Raw genomic sequence first — 19629 nt, 5'->3', positions numbered from 1 at the left:
GAAATCTGACACAGGCGGACATATTACACACAATATGCACAATATGTGAGTATGTAATGCTGAGAAGAAAAGTTTGTGAATGAACTCAAAAAAAAAAAAAAACGATAGATAGGTGGACCCCCGCTTTAACTGTTTCCCAAAACAATTACATTCAAGGCATGTCCTTACTAAAGGACACAAGGGTCAGTGGGAGGAACCACTGAACAATGCAGAGGACCAGGACACTCCTGGAAGTGTTGGTTTCAGAAGAAAGCTTTGTTGGGATTCCTTCCAAACAGAGATGGACAGTTCTGGGCTCAGATCAACGGTGAAGATGGAACCAGTACACCAGTTTAATATTTTATAGGTTAAATCTGGATATAAGCAGAAGATTTTCATTCGAACATTTGTACAAAAATTATTCAAAAGAACATTCTTTCTTCTTATAACTGAGCCAAATAATTTTGTTCAATAGGCCTTAAACTTTTGTGCAGACCTGCTTTTAGAAAGGAACCCTAGATCCATCCTGCTCCCTAAATTTTCCCTAAATGAATGTCAATTTGACCCCACTGACCGTAAAGAAAACTGAACAATGTTTTAAAAATGAACATTTTTGAGCAACATTTTATAACTGTATGGCCAGCTTTAGATTCAGGGCCATTCAGAATATGAAATTACTGGTAACATTAGCAATGTAACCAGCAGGATGCGCACAAAAATGCTAGAATTATATTTTTGAACCCTTTTGCAGACCGGCATTGTCCAGTCATTCAGTTTAAATGAAAAATGTTTATGTTTGTCTGGGGTGTACCTTTAAAAAAAAAAAATTGCTTGTGCTTTCTTCATGTAGAGATTTTGCACTGATAGTTTTAAGTCATTTACAACTTCAAACACAGCTTGGAAAAAATCAATATGTGAATTATGGAAGAATATGAGCAAAGTCATGTCTCCTGGTGACCGCAGATAAATAGCTTCCCTCAGGACTGGCACGAGTCTGCGCTTATCCTGTCAAATACAGTGCCGTAAGACGGCAAAAGAGCAGTCTAGCATGCAGCACATAAACGAGTTTCAGTAGTAGCTGCAAGCCAGGCCGTAAAAGCGGATTACTAGAGCAAACTGTAGTTTTGGAAGTATTACATTTTTTTTTTTTTTTTTGCGTACACATCATAAAAAGTAACACGTTCATGCTGGGTGTGAGTGGATGGAAATTCTGGAGACATCTGATTCAGAGAGGTTCCTGGTCATCATACAGGAATTTAAAAACACAGAATTACCACCCCCCCCCTTTCATGACCAGGCCATTTTTTGAGGTACGGCACTGCGTTACTTTAACGGACAATTGCGCAGTTGTCCGACACTGCACCCAATTAAAATTGTTGTTCTTTTTCCCACAATTCTTTTGGTGGTATTTGATTACCTCTGCGTTTTTTATATTTGTGCTATAACCAAAAAACGACCGACAATTTAGAAAAAAAAACAAAAAAAAACCCAATATTTTTTACTTTCTGGTATAAAACACATCCAATAAAAAATATCCCAATAAGCGTATATTGATTGGTTTGCGCAAAAGTTATAGTGTCTACAAACTATGGAAAATATTTATGGAATTTGTATTTATTTATTTTTACTAGTAATGGCGGCGATCAGCGACTTATAGTGGGACAGTGATATTGCGGCGGACAAATTGGACACTAACGGACACTTTTTTGGGGACCAGTGACACTAATGCAGTGATCAGTGCTAAAAATGTGCACTGTTGCTTTACTAATGGCACTGGCTGGGAAGGGGTTAACATTAGGGGTGATCAAAGGGTTAACTGTGTGCCTAGCCAGTGTTTTAGTGTAGTGTGAGAGGTGTTTTTACTAGGGGAAGGCATGGATCCATGTCTGATGGTTTAAGGCCTTCACACTATTGTTAATCAATAGAGGTCGGAGCCACATGAGCGACTTACACAGGGCAGGGATACTCTGGAAGTTGGCACATAGCCAGCTATTACCCCCTGCTTAGGAATTAGGCATTCCCCTTGATTCTTTGGAACAGTACACGTCATTTTCTGGTCCCTCTGTGCCTCCTGTGGTCACACGAAAACCCACTGTCCGATACGGTGTGGAGAAACCTCTATCGATTACCAATAGTGTGAAGGCCTTTAAAGGGGTTGTAAACCTTCGTGTTTTTGCATGGGCAAAGCTGAGGTTGACTTTAAGCCCCACCCCCTACCCAAGCTAAACCCCACCCCCTGGCATTGTACTGTCAGATACCAGCCTTTATAAAGATTCTGACATTTGATTAAAGAAGGTTGGCAAATCTTTTGACAGAAGCCACTAAAGATTTGAAAACTTGCCATTATTATGTTTACCATTGAACTGACTTCAAACCCTGACTTCTCCAAGCACTATTTTACGGAAAGATTTCTACCGAACGCTCACGTGACTGATACCGCCAATGCAACGTCATTTCAACATGTTAGTTACACTTTTTTGTTCTCCCATACAGAAACTGAAAATAATTGGTGGATGTCTACTGGGAGAAATAGCTGGGTTGCTACTGCTGATCACCTGAAAGTGCTGTTTACCTGGCTGTTATAATTATCCAAAGGCCTTAATAAGTTCTGAGTCGATAGCTAGTAATGTGAATGTACATGCAAAGTATTTCCAATTCCACCCACAGTACAATTGTTGATGTGCTCAACACAGAGAGGGAAATTGGCATTTGGTATTTAAATACAGCAGAGCTCCAGTGCAGTTAAAGAGGAACTCCAGGCAGATATTAAAACTTTATTCAAAACTTTGCATATTAATTTAAATAACTGAATGCATGTTTTACATACAGCAAAGCAGACTGGGAAAAAAATGACTAGGTGTCAACCAGACTCTGTTGCATGTGCTGACAGGAGGACAAAATAAAGTGAGCAGAGCTTAAGACTTATCGGTATGTTGCTGCTCCTTCATTGTCCAATCAGCTGGCTGGAGGCAGGGAGGGGACTCCGCTGTGTTCCTTAAAGCGTTACTAAACCCAGGAGCCTGCATTCACTATATCTGGTCTCCCACAGTACACAGAACATGGAAATGCAATCATTTTAGTAAATATAAACTGCTAAATACCTTTTCTCATCAGCAGTATATAGCAGTCTTGTGACTTCTGTCAGTGTCTGGTTAAAGCTTGTAGGAGGAGTTTTCATTCTCCCCTGATTGTCCTTTGAGGCTGCAGAACCCCTGACCCTCTGTCTGGACAGTGCTCATTGACCCTGTGCTGATCACATGCACCCTCCGAAGAAAAAGAAAAATCCTCTGAACATGTGCACAGTGCCTCTTAGGGCTCTGTTCTATCAGGAGATAGATTGGGGACAGTGGAAGAAGGGGAGGATCAGAGAAGACAGGGTCAAACAGCCTTTTTTACACAATGCAGAGGATTAACCATTTAGGTTCCACAGTGAGTATAACAAGCATGTTTTAGTGCATATACAGACTGATTTTACTGTTGTGGATTTCGTAACACTTTAACTATAACACAGAGGGGTTGATTTACTAAAGGCAAATAGACTGTGCACTGTGCAGTTGCTCCAGAGCTTAGGAAATTAGGCAACACTTCACTTTACAAAGAATACCCAATCAAATGCAGGGAAAATCTTTAAAAAAACAGCATTTTTGCTTTGATTTTATTGGACGATGGACGTCAGCAGAGCTTCTCCACATTTACTTAGCTCTGGAACCACTACATTTGCAAAGGGCACAGTCTCTTTGTCTTTAGTAAATCAACCCCAGAAAGTGGTGTCCTATGTTTTTGCATGTGTATCAAACTTCAGGCGTTTGTTTTCCTGGACAAGGGGAGGACAGCAGGTCTAGAAAAGGGGAGGTGTTTTTCAAGTGCAAAAAGGTGTGCAAACGTGTGTGCACACACGTTTACAAACGCACCCATTGAAGCTCACATATTTTTTTTGAGCATAGTGCTTAGAGCAGGGGTAGGCAATCTGGGGGCCTCCAGCTGTTGTGGAACTACATTTCCCATGACGCATTGAAAGGCTGGCAGTTACAATTACTCCCAGAGGCACGATGGGACTTGTAGTTCTGCAACAGCTGGAGGGCCCCTAGGTTGCCTACCCCTGGTTTAGAGTGTAGGGCTACTAAGTGTAGAAGTGTGAACAGGTGTAACCAGGCGAAAGGAAACAAGTTGCATAATACGTGAATGTGGGCTAAGGGAGGTCCTGTCTTTACTGAAGCGCGTAGATACAACGTTGTGTGAGGCCGGGTTCACATATGTGCGGCCGCCATTCACAGCATGGGGTCCCGTGTGTTTTTGTAAACCAATTTAGGTGTTATTCAGGTGCAAATTTTTGCCTAAATTTGCACCTGAACCTGACCCAAAGACGCCCAGGACCCGTCTGCAATCAGGACCCCGGCCGCCCCGGATCTGTGTGACCCGGCTCCAATAAGAGCTGATCACACTCGCCTGTCATGTGAATTGGATGCGGGCAACCCTACATACAATTGGCATATATGTGAACCAAGCCTCAGGGTGCAGTTTGCCCTTTTCAGATAGATTAATCAATGTTCCTTAATTTTTCTAACTAATATTGCGAGTAGTTACACCTAAATAATGTATGGTACACATGTACAATGACACAATTTGAAAGGTGTGAACATTGTCCTGACTAGGTAGGGTGTATTAGATCAGGGGTCTCAAACTGGCGGCCCTCCAGCTGTTGCGAAACTAAAAGTCCCATGAGGCATTGCAAGGCTGACAGTTACAAGCTTGATTCCCACAGGCAGAGGCATGATGGGACTTGTAGTTTTGCAACTGCTGGAAGGCCGCCAGTTTAAGACCCCTGTGTTAGATTGTAAGCCCATGAGCAGGGCCCTCCTAACGCTCTTCATCCCTCTTCTACTGAAACTGTCTCCCTTTAGGCCTCATTCACACAGGCACTAAGGTCTGTAGTCATTGAATGGCCATGCATTTAAGCAATTAGAGCAGGTACCCGCTCCCCACCTCCCTAAAAGTGCCATATTTGAAAAAGGAAGGGGGAGGAGGCCAAAAGTGGAACTTCCCCTTTTGGGTGGAGTTCTGCTTTAATTAAACAAGCTGGAGTTAGAAGCTGATTGGCTACCATGCAGAGCTGCACCAGATTTTGCATTCTCCAGTTTTAGTAAATCAATAGCATTTATATCACCGAATGTTGGGTACCAACTACTGAGATAAATGGCAGTCTGCCCACATCATCCCCATCCTCAGTAGAAGGAAGCAGTGCCAATGGAGACAACACTACACTGGTTCCAAGTGACAAAGTATCTGCTAATATATGGTAGACTGGCTGATGAGGGTTACTGAAGCTGGAGGAGGGGGGCGTGGGTTATTCAGGTGTATAAAGATGAGTTAAAATCAGACCTTTGGCCAAAAAAAAATAAAAAAAATAAATAGGTAATTAAAAGAACACATAACAAAACTAGCTTGTGTTGCCTTATTCATCTTCAATTCAGAGATTTCCCCTGCAATATTTTTATTTCTACCACTAGATGTTCTCAGTCAAATAAGCAGCATCATTCAACCCTCTTCCTCCAAGACCAGGTCATCCTGGAACCCACCTCAGCCTGTGACTGGACAGTAAAAGGAGAAACAACACAGTGATGAGCTTATCTTTCTCTTAAATGAACCAACTGAATCCTTGTGCTGCTTTTTTCTCTCACATATATGAAAAAGAAGGGAGGAAAGGGAAAATAGGCAGCCTCCAGGTTTTGGGTCTCGCAGGTTCCAGGCTTCGTTCATATGTGAGTATATGTGAGGATAGTTTATTACTGTCTCTTACATATTTTATTAATTTTCCCTGTCTACACTTTATTATACTGGCATATTTCTCTATTTATTTAGATGCACCCGTCCCTGAGGAAGTGGTTTTTAGGCACAAAACATGTCAGGCATATCTGGATGCATCTTATGCCTTATATAGATGGTCTATTTGATTTTAGCTCAGTTGGATTTATTATTATTATTTTTATACCACTCTGTTTGAAAGTCACATAAACATGGAGGAGGATATTTTATGCCACATTATGTAATGTACGTTTATGCTATGATCTATTTCTAGGACAATGGTCTTTAATGTATATATTTTTTGCATGTTTATCAATTGCTGTATTCAATATGAGACAGTTTTTCACTGTTCAGATAATAAATACATATATAAGTTTATTATTGACTAATTTCTGGCCACATTGAACATGCTTCTCTTAAAGTCCCAATTTGCTGCTTATTTACGTCATTCTCTCATACTTCAGCCCTGCTGTCCCTGGACTGCAGGCCTATTATCAGGTCAAACTCTGGAGCTTACACTGCTTGTGTTTAAAAACTAGTTTCAGCAATATATTAATGAATACAGGGCTGCATTTAATTTGTATCATTTACTCCGATCAGCCATAACTTTATGTCCACCCACCTAATATTTAGTAGGTCTCTATTTGCTGCCAAAACAGCCCTGATCCATTGACGCACGGATGCCACTAGACCTCTGAAGGTATGCTGCGGTATCTGGAATCAAGCCTTCAATAGCAGATCCTTTAAGACTTGTAAGTTGCGAGGTGAGACCTCCATGGATTGGACTGTTTTTTCCAGCACATCCCACAGATGCTCGATTGGAATGAGATCTGGAGAATGTTGAGGTCAAATAAACACCTCACACTCATTGTTGTGTCCCTCAAACCATTCTTGAACATTATCTGCAGTGTGGCAGGGCACATTTTCTTGCTCAAAGAGGCCACTGTCATCAAGGAATACAGTTTCCATAAAGGGGTGTGCTTGATCAGCAACAAAGTTTAGGTAGATGGTAAGTGTCAAGTAACATCCACATGAATGGCAGGACCAAGGTTTCTTAGCAGAACATTGCCCAAAGCATCACACTGCCTCCACCAGCTTGCCTACTTCCTGTCATCCTGGTACCATCTCTTCCCCAGGTAAATGACGCAAATGCACCGAGCCATTTGCATGATGCAAAAGAAAACATGATTCATCAGGCCAGGCCATCTTTTTCCATTGCTCTGTGCACCAGTTCTAAAGTTCATGTGACCATTGTAGGTGCTTTTAGCTGTGGACACGGGTCAGTATGGACACCCTGACCGCTCTGCAGCTACACAGCCCCATACACAACAAACTGAGATGCCAATATTTCTGCTTTCAACACATCCAACTTCAGGGACAACATGTTTACTTGTTTTCTAATATATCCCACCCAACGGGATAATCAATGTTATTCACTTAAAGTGGTTGTAAACGTTGTAAACCCTCTGGGAGAACTTTCACCTACAGGTAAGCCTAGATTAAGGCTTACCTGTAGGTTCTTGCAATATCTTCTTAACCTACAGGGTTTAGGAGATATTTGCAAAAAAGACTGGACCGATGTCTACGGCGCATGCGCGCCGCAGACAACGACGCAGACGCACTGAGCATGCCGTTAGTGAAGGCGAGCATGTGCCGGAGTGACGTCATCGCTGCTGCGGCCACTCACAGCGCCGGAGCAGCGATACCCAGAAGTTACTCCGGGTATCATGGCGCTGACAAAGGACGTGAACGAGGGTCGCTTCAGGGGCTTCGATCTCAGGTAAGTAATTCATAATGAGCTAGTATGCTATGCATACTAGCTCATTATGTATTATGCCTTTGTCTTGCAGGGTGCATGTTTATTTTTTTTCTTCAGAGGCTTTACTTCCTCTTTAACCAGCCAGTGGTCATAGTTATGGCTGATCAGTACATATTCATTCAAAAACGTAATTTGTAAATTATTCTTTATAATTATTGGTGATCATTCGTATTATGATTTCAAGTCAGCTACCTCCGAATGTTCCACTTTCCTCCCGCAGTACAAACTGCCTGGTTAGCTGTCTTCCGGGTACAGGTCAGTATGACCTGGCAATGACATTCGTCTGGAAGCTCCTCTGGGGTAGGTACTGATCAGAATAGTTCTATATAAAGCACTGTGGAATGTTAATATGATATAAATAGAGAAATAAATATATAAACTATTCTCAGGACACCAACTGATATTTCAAACAAGGGTGATTGCCTGAAATAGCAGCGAAAGAACAATGCTTGTTTGCCGACTGAATACAATGGATGATATGCATCAGTGTTATGCATAAATGTTAAAGACGTTGCTTTCTGATAATGCTGGTCGACTCTCTGTAATGTTGTGGTCACATGGACAATTCTGCTGCTAGGAACAAATTGCCAGCAGTAGGATCGCTAAAGGCCAGCGGCAGAATCGCTAAGAGGCTGCCCGTCTCTCCCTAGGCAATCACTCCCTCGCTAGCTGAGACAGCAAGATATCACTCCCTTTGCTAGCTATCAAGATCTGGCAGCATTCAGGGCCAGTAAGGGTGCGATTCCGCTGGCGAGGGAGAAAGCCCATAGAGGCAGACCGTCTCTTAGTGCCTTTAACGCCAGTGATTTTGCCGCTAGCGCAAGAATCACCTGTGTGACATCGGTCTAATACAGGTCTTCAAGCTGCAATGCTTTCTGACCTAGATCAAGTATGCAAATTGTATGTATTTATTATAGGTGAGTGAGTGAGTACTCACTTTTGTTGCCAGCGGTTTAGACATTAATGGCTGTGTGTTGAGTTATTTTGAGGGGACAGCAAATTTACACTGTTATATAAGCTGTACACTCACTACTTTACATTATAGCAAAGTGTCATTTCTTCAGTGTTGTCACATGAAAAGATATAATAAAATATTTACAAGAATGTGAGGGGTGTACTCGCTTTTGTGAGATACTGTATATGTATATTGTACATTTACATCATTCTCTGACCTCAAGAGCTTACAGTCTAAGGTCCCTAACTCACATTCATACATACACATACCATACTAGAGCCAAATTAGACAGGAGCCATTTAACCTACCAGTATGTTTTTTAGCGTGATGGAGTGAACAAAATTACCCGGTGGAAACCCACATAGGCACAAGGACAACATGCAAAATATGAAGGTCTAAAGATGACCATACACTAGTAAAATTTTAAGCATTCTAAAAGCAATCATTCAATTTTCAAATAGTTAGTGGGTGGCGTTCAAATCAGCGTTCATTTTCAACCACATAGAATTTTTCTAGAATAAGTGAATTCCACAGTGAATGTGGTTTTGTTTGGGAAAGTCTATGCATTCTAAACAAAATTTTGAAGTACTTTTCGAAAGACATTCGTCAAGTCATTGAATGTACTGAATATTTTCATACGAATGTTTGTATGAATGTTCGTTTGAAAATCTACTAGTGCATAGCCAGCATAACTTCACTTGTTCTATGCTTGTTCTGAGTCGGTAACTAATCCATAGGATCCCCATGAAAGCTAGGCACCTGGCTTTTCCAGAAAGAGGCCAGTAGGCACAGCTCATGTCCTTTTCTCACAAGTTTACTTTAACTCAGTGGTCTCCAAACGGTGGTCTGTGGGCCAGATGCGGCCTTTTGCTTGCCTTTATCCAGGCCTCGGGGGACTTTTTCTCTCTCTCTGATACAAAGCACTTTTCCTCCCACTGACACCAAAGATGAAGCACTATTACATCCACTGACACCAACACGTGGGTATAATTTCTCCAATGGAACACTAATCTTTCCACTGACACCAATAGGCCACTATTCCTCTTAATGGCTCCAACGATGGGGCACTATTCCTTACCACTGACATCAATGATAGGGCACTGTTCCTCCCACTGAAACCAACCATGGGGCACTACTCCTGCCACTGACACCAACCATAGAGCACTATTCCTCCCAATGACACCAATGATGGGGCACTATTCTTCCACTAATACCAATGATGGGGGAATAATTCTCCTCCTACCAATGCTAAGGTATTTTCTACTTTCACTTACCACAGTCCGGCCCCCCTAAAGTCTAAAGGACAGTAAACTGGGCCTTTGTTTAGAAAGTTTGGAGACCCCTGCTTTAAATGAATGTAGAAAACAGCATATGAGTTTGTGTTGGACGTTTACTCCAAAAAGTCAACCTGTGAAGGCTCATTGATGCTCCACTGTGACACTCATAATGTCTGCTCCACATATGCACATGGTTTATTGTTATGGTTCCACCTTGTCTGAATTGTCTTTGTATGGAACTCACAAGACATCAATAATATGTAATGCCTTCAAAATCACCTGTCTATGTTGCTTCTGCCTCTGCTACATCTGACATTACCATTCGCTGCACCATTTTCTCCAGCTAGGGCTTCAATGTCACCAACAGTACACTTCTGTGACGCCTGATCTTACTATCACTAGTGGACTCAATGTTGGCTTACACAACATGACCAAGAGTTTGTAGACACCTGACCATAAAACGTATATATATGGCCAAACTATGCAGACATACTCCCAAATTTTGGAGTTATGATGTTTCCACTGAGAGGTAATGTTAATTTTACAGCATAAAAGACATTTTAGACATTTGTGCACTTCCAACCGTTTGGCAACAATTTGGGGGAAGACCCTTTTCTGTTCCGGCATTACTGTGCCCCTGTGCACAAAGCCAGCTCCATAAAGACATGGTTTGATGAGTTTGGCGTGGAGGAATTTGAGCGACCTGCACAGAGCCCAGTCCTCAACCTTACTGAATACCTTTGGGATGAATTTGAATGCTGGTGGTGTGCCAAGTCTTGTTGTCCAACACCAATGTCTAACCTTTCAAATTTGGCTGAATTTCCAGACACATTCCAAAATCCTGTGGAAAGCTTACCCAGATCATTGAAAGTTATAGCCACAAGGGGAAGGGGGGAAGGGAGCAACTCCATATTAATGGCCATGGTTCTGGAGTAGGATGTCCAATGTCCAACAAGCTCATATATGTGTGATGAATAATGGTTCACAAACCATTGGACACATGGCATTTGGACGCATTTTCTAACAGCAGCTGAAATATTATAATATTCTATGCACAATGGGGTCCGGGAGTTGTGATTAGCTAACTCCAGGGGTGAAAAACAATTTAGACCCCTTTCACACTGGGGCGGTTTGCAGGCGGTATTGCGCTAAAAATACCGCCTGCAAACAGCCCCTAAACAGCCTCCGCTGTTTGTTCAGTGTGAAAGCCCGAGGGCTTTCACACTGAAGCGGTGCGCAGGCAGGGCGGTGAAAAAAGTCCTGCAAACCGCTTTTTTGGAGCGGTGAAGGAGTGGTGTATTCACCGCTCCTTCACCGCTCCTGCCCATTGAAATCAATGGGACAGCGCGGCTATACCGCGGCAATACCGCGGCTATAGCCGCGCTGTACGAGGGATTTTAACCCTTTTTCGGCCGCCAGCGGGGGTTAAAACCGCCCCGCTAGCGGCCGAATACCGCTGCAAGAACGACGGTACAGCAGCGCTAAAAATAGCGCTGTTGTACCGCCGACGCCCCCACCGCCCCAGTGTGAAAGGGGCCTTAGTATCTTTCATTTGGTGGAGTTGTGACTACCTACATCAGCCTTTCTCAAACGTTTCAACACAGAGGAAACCTTGAAATAACTCTCTGGTCTCAGGGAAGGAACCCCTGTTAAAATTACTATATCTACAACTCCTGATACATAAGTGTGATGATCAGTGTGAATTACACTTGTGGTCATTGGGAAGAATTCAGTGAAGGGTCCAGTGATGCCTAAGGTCACATTGGCCAGAAAAATAATATATTTTAGATACCAGCACTGTCATTTATAACTGGCTAAAAACTGTTCAAAATTGAAAGTGACTTTTCCTGCAATGAGAGCCTATCAGGATTATTAAAGTGATTGTAACAGCAGAGCATTTTTTTTAATGTATTCCCTGCATTAAGGTAAAAAAAGTCTCACCCGTTGTATCGCCTCTTCCCCCCCCCCATTTTCAATCCAGTCCTATTTCAATCCAGCACTATGCCCATCCTCTCTCTCTCCTTACAGAATATGAAGCAGCAGTGAGAGCCATTGGCAGTGAGAGCCATTGGCTCCTGCTGCTGTCAATCAAATACTGTAGGGTGGGAGCGGGGCAAAGCGGCACTGTGGGTCTTACTGGACTCACACAGCCTGGCTCAGGAGCATATGCCCCCGCAAGGAGTGGCTTTTTATGATAGCGCACTGAGAAGGGGAGAAGCCTAGAGCACTGTCAAGGGACCCCAAAAGAGGAGGATCAGAGCCACTCTGTGCAATACCATTGCATAGAGCAGGTCAGTATAACATGTTTATTTTTTAAAAAAGATATATTTTTACAACTGATTTAAATAAGGTAAAAGGCAGTAAGCCATATCAAACAGCAATCACCTTTTATTGTTCTGACTGTCCTAAACTAATGTAAAGAGCAATCTGATTGGTTGTATTTGGTTTCTGCACATTAGCGTTGCTCTGACACAGGCCTGTTAAATGGGGCTGTATTTCTTGCTGCTTTAATGCAACATAGTCTTCTTTACGTGTCCTTTGTGCATTGCCTTTTCTGGTACATCGCACCTCCCATCCTTACTGGATACCCATTTCCATATTATGACACCCTGGTGGAACATGTACTATAAAAGCACGATTCACATTTAGAAAGAAAAAAAATGTCAGACGTGGAATAGATCTTGCTCAATAACTAAAAAAACAGCACAAGTGTGATTTTCAGTATTAAACCAACATTTTTGTGCCTTTTCTGTAAAAGAAATAACTGCACTATAAGCTAGAGTACTGACCCTAATATAGTGATATACATTCCTCTACACACCATCCAGATTATGCAACAACCAAAATGGAAAGAGCAAGAACAACCGTACTTCATATAAGAAAAGATGTGTAGACATGATAAAGTATTAGGAGGTATGAGGATCCTGGGCAGTATGTGAAGCGCTGTGTAAACCGATGGCACTATATAGAATACCTAGAATAATATGCACTGTACAGAAAAAAAAAACAAATAGACTCTTTGTAAACTGCAACTAAGCTTAATATTTTACAGCTGAAAACACAAAAAAAATATTATTTCAATAGAGCTACTTCTACATAAACTGAAATACATACACTGTATATACAGACCACAGGCATGCACCAATCAGAACACAGATCAGACCTACAGAATCAGGTATGCACACATGTGCAGGATCACATACACACATCCTTTGGCCATGTCCCCAAGTTCTTCTACTTCTTGTATGTTTATCTATACAGTATATAAATATATATTCTACACACATATCTCATATATATATATATATATATATATATATATATATATATATATATATCTATTATGAATTTGAAATGAGTAATTATGTTGTATATATTATTACTCCAGATAATGCTATGGAGCGTTTTCAATAAGGAAACCACAACATACAAGGATAAATAGAACGCAACCTATACTGATACAAGGAGGAGGATGAGAGGGCCCTGGAATACAAAGCTTACCATCTAAAGGACTGAAGAGTAGTAAAATGGTGTGCCTTTGCAGCAATTATAGGTGAGCTTCTATCTGGCATTTACTTACCAAACACAATGTGGGAGATTTACTAAAACTGGTGCACACGGAATCTGGTACAACTGTGCATAGTAACCAATCAGCTTCTAACGTCAGGTTGTTCAATTAAGCTTTAACAGAAAAACCTGGAAGCTGATTGGTTACTATGCACAGCTGCACCAGATTCTGTGTGCACCAGTTTTAGTAAATCTCTCCCATGGCATCATTAATATCACACAACTGCCAGTACGATCCTGCTGAGGACACACACGTATATGTGTATATATATATATATATATATATATATATATATATATATATATATATATATATATTTTATTTTTTTTTGTACCCATACACACACATTGAACAAGCTTCTCTCTCTGCATGCCATACACTTCCATTCCACTGCAGATAGATAATCGCTCTGCAGTTCTCCTGTATAAATCTAGGTAGGAAATCAATTAAAGGCAAACCTAAAAACCAAGAGCCCCCTTCACAGAGAAGCCCGGGCAATGGCATGTTCCTGCTCAGGTGGTAGGAGCACAGCCTATAGCCGGGGTGATTTTGCTGCGGCGAGCAGATAATAGGTGTCCAGCCAGTGAGCGGCGTGCACACAGCAGCATCCCCTCCTGTACAAGTAATCCCTGACTGCTGATTATTAATGGGGATTGTTTAGGGGGAGAGGAGACAGCCTTCAATACACATCATCAATCACTGGCACATAGTAAAAAGTAGACCCTGGCAATCCTCTCTGCACCAAATTTCCTCCGTTCAATAAATCTCATCGCTCAATAGCAGCATTCTCCTGTGTTCATCCTATTGTTGCCCTATCTGTGTTTCTGGTTCGTGATATCAATGCAGGCAATTAGTATGGACATTCCGTTCCATCGGGCTTATTTAATAAGACAGGAGCAATGATGGCGGACAGAGTTCAGGAGCCCCGAGCCATCCTGACCCCCCCCCCCCCCCCCGATCACTTTACTTGGAGCATAGAACGTTCGTTACAATCGGTTGCTGAATGTTGCAGATTGCTCTTACTTAATAAGGGACTTTATTTAAATCAAGGCCGAGTGAAATGCTAACAACCAATCAGATTCTAGGATAATGCAGTTGGATCAGTGAAAGATGAGCCCGGATTGGTGGTAAGATGTTACTGCACTTTGCCTGATCGGAGGAGGCTGTGTATGGGAAGGAAAAGGACGTTGTACCATTCTATGTATTCTATAAGATACAGTAACAAGGTGTGAATAACGACCAATCAGAACCTTCAATCTAGTGTGATGACAGTAAATAAATTAGAACGGGTTGCTATTTAATATTGTGAATTGTACAGATCATTCAGTTGCATTATACACAAAAAAAGTATCATGCGGGGCCCATTCACACCATGCCGTGTATGTGTTTCCATGTGTTGGGATGTGCTGTGGTAAGGCAGGCCTGTTCATTTTGGCCTCAACACATGAAAAAAATGTTTCTTTCCAATGCAGCTCATCGCCATCACACCTGTGCACCGCGGTGTGTTATAGTGCAGGTGGGTTTTCATGTACAGTATATGTGGGTTGGGTGCCATTCTTTCTAAATAGAAGAGCAACTAACATATATGTATGTGTACAGGGAGCTCACTTCATCGCATGAAAACACATACCCGCACCTTTTTTTTTTTTAAATGCAATTCACTACAACACACCTGTGCACCGCGGTGTGCTATAGTGCAGGTGTGTTTTGCTATATGGTATATGTGAGTTGTGTGTGTCGTTCATTCTAAATAGCATTGCAACTAACATGTATGTTTATGTTACAGAAGCTGATAAAAAAAAAACATACCCGCACCTTCTTTATATGCGGCACGCCACAACACACCTGTGCACTGCAGCGCTCTATAGTGCAGGTAGGCTTGCTGTATGGTACAGAGTGCAATTCATTCTAAACCGCAGCACAACAAACATATATACATATGCATTATGGAAGCACATGAAATGACATACCTGCACCTGTGTTTATCACGTTATAGTGCAGGTGTGTTCTCCTCTACAGTACAGAGGTGTGTGTTCTCCTCTACAGTACAGTACAGAGGTGTGTTCTCCTCTACAGTACAGAGAGGTGTGTTCTCCTCTACAGTACAGAGAGGTGTGTTCTCCTCTACAGTACAGTACAGAGGTGTGTGTTCTCCTACAGTACAGAGAGGCGTGTTCTCCTCTATAGTACAGAGAGGTGTGTTCTCCTCTACAGTACAGAGAGGTGTGTTCTCCTCTACAGTACAGAGGTGTGTGTTCTCCTCTACAGTACAGAGAGGTGTGTTCTCCTCTACAGTACAGAGGTGTGTGTTCTCCTCTACAGTACAGAGGTGCGTGTTCTCCTCTACAGTACAGAGGTGCGTGTTCTCCTCTACAGTACAGAGGTGTGTGTTCTCCTCTACAGTACAGAGAGGTGTGTTCTCCTCTACAGTACAGTACAGAGGTGTGTGTTCTCCTACAGTACAGAGAGGTGTGTTCTCCTCTATAGTACAGAGAGGTGTGTTCTCCTCTATAGTACAGAGAGGTGTGTTTTCCTCTACAGTACAGAGAGGTGTGTTCTCCTCTACAGTACAGAGAGGTGTGTTCTCCTCTACAGTACAGAGAGGTGTGTTCTCCTCTACAGTACAGAGAGGTGTGTTCTCCTCTACAGTACAGAGGTGTGTGTTCTCCTCTACAGTACAGAGGTGTGTTCTCCTCTACAGTACAGAGGTGTGTGTTCTCCTCTACAGTACAGAGGTGTGTGTTCTCCTCTACAGTACAGAGGTGTGTGTTCTCCTCTACAGTACACAGAGGTGTGTGTTCTCCTCTGCAGTACACAGAGGTGTGTTCTCCTCTACAGAACAGAGGTGTGTGTTCTCCTCTACAGTACAGAGGTGTGTGTTCTCCTCTACAGTACAGAGGTGTGTGTTCTCCTCTACAGTACAAAGGTATGTGTTCTCCTCTACAGAACAGGTGTGTGTTCTCCTCTACAGTACAGAGGTGTGTGTTCTCCTCTACAGTACAGAGGTGTGTGTTCTCCTCTACAGTACAGAGGTGTGTGTTCTCCTCTACAGTACAGAGGTGTGTGTTCTCCTCTACAGTACAGAGGTGTGTGTTCTCCTCTACAGTACAAAGGTATGTGTTCTCCTCTACAGAACAGGTGTGTGTTCTCCTCTACAGTACAGAGGTGTGTGTTCTCCTCTACAGAACAGAGGTGTGTGTTCTCCTCTACAGAACAGAGGTATGTGTTCTCCTCTACAGAACAGAGGTGTGTGTTCTCCTCTACAGTACAGAGGTGTGTGTTCTCCTCTACAGAACAGAGAGGTGTGTTCTCCTCTACAGTACAGAGAGGTGTGTTCTCCTCTACAGTACAGAGGTGTGTGTTCTCCTCTACAGTACACAGAGGTGTGTTCACCTGTACAATACAGAGAGGTGTGTTCTCCTCTATAGTACAGAGAGGTGTGTTCTCCTCTACAGTACACAGAGGTGCGTTCTCCTCTACAGTACACAGAGAGGTGCGTTCTCCTCTACAGTACACAGAGAGATGTGTTCTCCTCTACAGTACACAGAGGTGCGTTCTCCTCTACAGTACACAGAGGTGTGTTCACCTCTACAATACAGAGAGAGGTGTGTTCTCCTCTACAGTACACAGAGGTGTGTTCACCTCTACAATACAGAGAGAGGTGTGTTCTCCTCTACAGTACAGAGAGATGTGTTCGCCTCTACAGTACGCAGAGAGGTGTGTGCTCCTCTACAGTACACAGAGGTGCGTTCTCCTCTACAGTACACAGAGGTGCGTTCTCCTCTACAGTACACAGAGGTGCGTTCTCCTCTACAGTACACAGAGGTGCGTTCTCCTCTACTGTACAAAGAGAGTTGTGTTCTCCTCTACAGTACACAGAGGTGTGTTCTCTACAGTACACAGAGAGGTGTGTGCTCCTCTACAGTACACAGAGGTGTGTTCTCCTCTACAGTACACAGAGGTGTGTTCTCCTCTACAGTATATAGCAGTACATGGATCATATAGGTAGTTGGTCGTAGTGTGAATGGTGGTGCGTTGCTATGGGTTGCCAGACCCAAAGGTGAACAGAGTCGGGTGCGGATGTGTTGTTATAGGTTACTGGGCCTGGGGTGTAGATGGGTTGCTATGGGGTACTGGGCTCCGGGGTGATTGGAGTGGATGTTATTGGGTTGCTTTGGGTTATGGGACCCTGGGGTGAGCAAGAGTGGGATGTCGGGTTACTGGGTTTGGGGGGTGATCAGAGTGGGGTATCATTGGGTTGCTATGGGTTACCGGGCACCAGGGAGTGATCAGAGGGATACGTCATTGGGTTGCTATGGGTTACCTGGCTCTGGGGTGATCAGAATGGGGTGTTGATGGGTTGCTATGGGTTACGGGGACTCAGGGTGATGTGAGTGGGGTCTATGTGTGGGTTAGTGCTCTCCACCTTTCTAGAAGCTGTGTAGTGAGGACTGTCCGTTGCCCCCCCATGTAGTGAGGACTGTCCGTGGTCCCCCCCTGGTGTAGACTGTCCGTGGGTCCCCCCCCCCCGGTGTAGACTGTCCGTGGTTCCCCCCATGTAGTGAGGACTATCCGTGGTCCCCCCCATGCAGTGAGGACTGTCCGTGCCCCCCCCCGGTGTAGACTGTCCGTGGCCCCCCCATGCAGTGAGGACTGTCCGTGGTCCCCCCCCATGTAGTGTGGAATGTCCGTGGTCCCCCCCGGTGTAGACTGTACGTGGTCCCTCCATGCAGTGAGGACTGTCCGTGCCCCCCCCCTGTAGACTGTACGTGGTTCCCCCCAGTGTAGTTAGGACTGTCCGTGGGTCCCCCCCCCGTGTAGATTGTACGTGGTCCCCCCCAGTGTAGTTAGGACTGTCCGTGGTCCCCCCCCCCGGTGTAGACTGTCCGTGGTCCCCCCCCCGGTGTAGATTGTACGTGGTCCCCCCCCCCCCCCGGTGTAGTGAGGACTGTCCGTGGTCCCCCCCCGGTGTAGACTGTCCGTGGCCCCCCCTGTAGACTGTCCGTGGTCCCCCCCCCCCCCCCTGTAGACTGACCTGGGCTCTCCGAGGCTCTGTCCGAACACATCGTTCTGGAGGAGGTTGGGGGGGGTCGGCAAAGCCTCGTGGAAATGAGACAGGACGGTGTTGCAGAACTGGCGTAACGTCTCGAACTGCATCGTCCTCCCGGTACACCGACACCCCCCGGGCCGCTCATAGCACTCCGTGTGTCCGGGGCCCCCCGGGGGGAGAAGGAAGGACGGACGGCCCGGGACAGACATTCTTCTCCTCCGATGGAAGCGGCGATCAGATGGCCGGAGAGGGGGAGGAGGAGGAGGCGGGGGGAGGGGAGAGGAGCGCAGCATCAGCACCACCAACAGCGGACAGCAGAGCGGCATCCCCGGGATCCGCTCCCGATTACATCCCCGGAGTGTGGAGAAGAGGGCGGCGGATGGAAGCTGCGCACAGCCCGCGGTACACACAGAGAGCCGTCATCAGATAACGCGGGCATCCTCCTACTACTGTCTGCAGGACCCGCACCACTTCCGCCCACCAAATCACCAGCCACCAATAGGAGACCGCCGGCCCCATCCCATACTTGGAGCTTCTCCAGGGGGCGGGGCCGAGGGCTCACCTGCCTCAGAACTGTCATCTCCATCTGTCAGTGTGTGAGAGAGAGAGAGAGAGAGAGAGGGGAGGGAGAGAGCAGAGAGGGAGAGAGAAGAGATAGAGAGGGGAGAGAGAAGAGGAGAGGGGAGAGAAGAGGAGGAGGGGGGGAGAGAGAGCAGAGGAGAGAGAGGAGGGAGAGCGAGGTAGGGGGAGAGAGAAGAGAGAGGAGAGAGAATAGAGAGGGGGAGAGAGAGAGAGATAGAGAGAGAGAGGAGAGAGAGAAGAGAGAGAGAGAGAGGAGAGAGAGAGAGGAGGAGAATAGAGAGAGAGAGGAGAGAGAAGAGAGAGAGAGAAGAGAGAGAGAGAAGAGAGAGAGAGAATAGAGAGAATAGAGGGAATAGAGAGGGAGAGAGAGTAGAGGAGAGGAGGAGAGAGAGAAGAGAGAAGAAGAGAGAGATGAGAGAGAGAGAGAGAGAGAGAGAGAGAGAGAGAGGAGAGAGAGGGAGCGAGAGAGGAGAGGAGAGAGGAGAGAGAGAGGGAGATAGATCTAGAGATAATAGAGAGGGGAGAGAGAGAGAAGAGGGGAGAATCGTGAGGGTGGGAGAGGGAGGAGGAGAGAGAGAGAGAAGAGGAGGAGAGAGA

At 44.5% G+C, this 19629-nt stretch overlaps 1 protein-coding gene across 49 annotated transcripts in view; it reads right to left on the bottom strand.

Annotated features, from left to right (window-relative positions):
• RIMS2 (regulating synaptic membrane exocytosis 2) overlaps nucleotides 1-19629 on the bottom strand; it is a 911223-nt gene that overhangs the window by 607020 nt on the left and 284574 nt on the right. The window contains exon 1 of one of the 49 annotated variants that reach the window (XM_073632125.1): nucleotides 18436-18583. The exons of the other annotated variants lie outside the window; for them this stretch is intronic. Within the exon in view, the coding sequence (XP_073488226.1) occupies nucleotides 18436-18557 (122 nt within the window). The 5' untranslated portion in view covers nucleotides 18558-18583. Of the gene's footprint in view, nucleotides 1-18435; nucleotides 18584-19629 lie in introns of those variants that run through there. 49 annotated transcript variants of the gene reach the window in all.

This window comes from Aquarana catesbeiana, linkage group LG05 (assembly GCF_042186555.1).
Source record: "Aquarana catesbeiana isolate 2022-GZ linkage group LG05, ASM4218655v1, whole genome shotgun sequence".
In the NCBI taxonomy this organism is placed as follows: domain Eukaryota; kingdom Metazoa; phylum Chordata; class Amphibia; order Anura; family Ranidae; genus Aquarana; species Aquarana catesbeiana.
The sequence above is the reverse complement of the archived record's forward strand: the minus strand, read 5'-3'. Positions and strand labels throughout refer to the sequence as shown.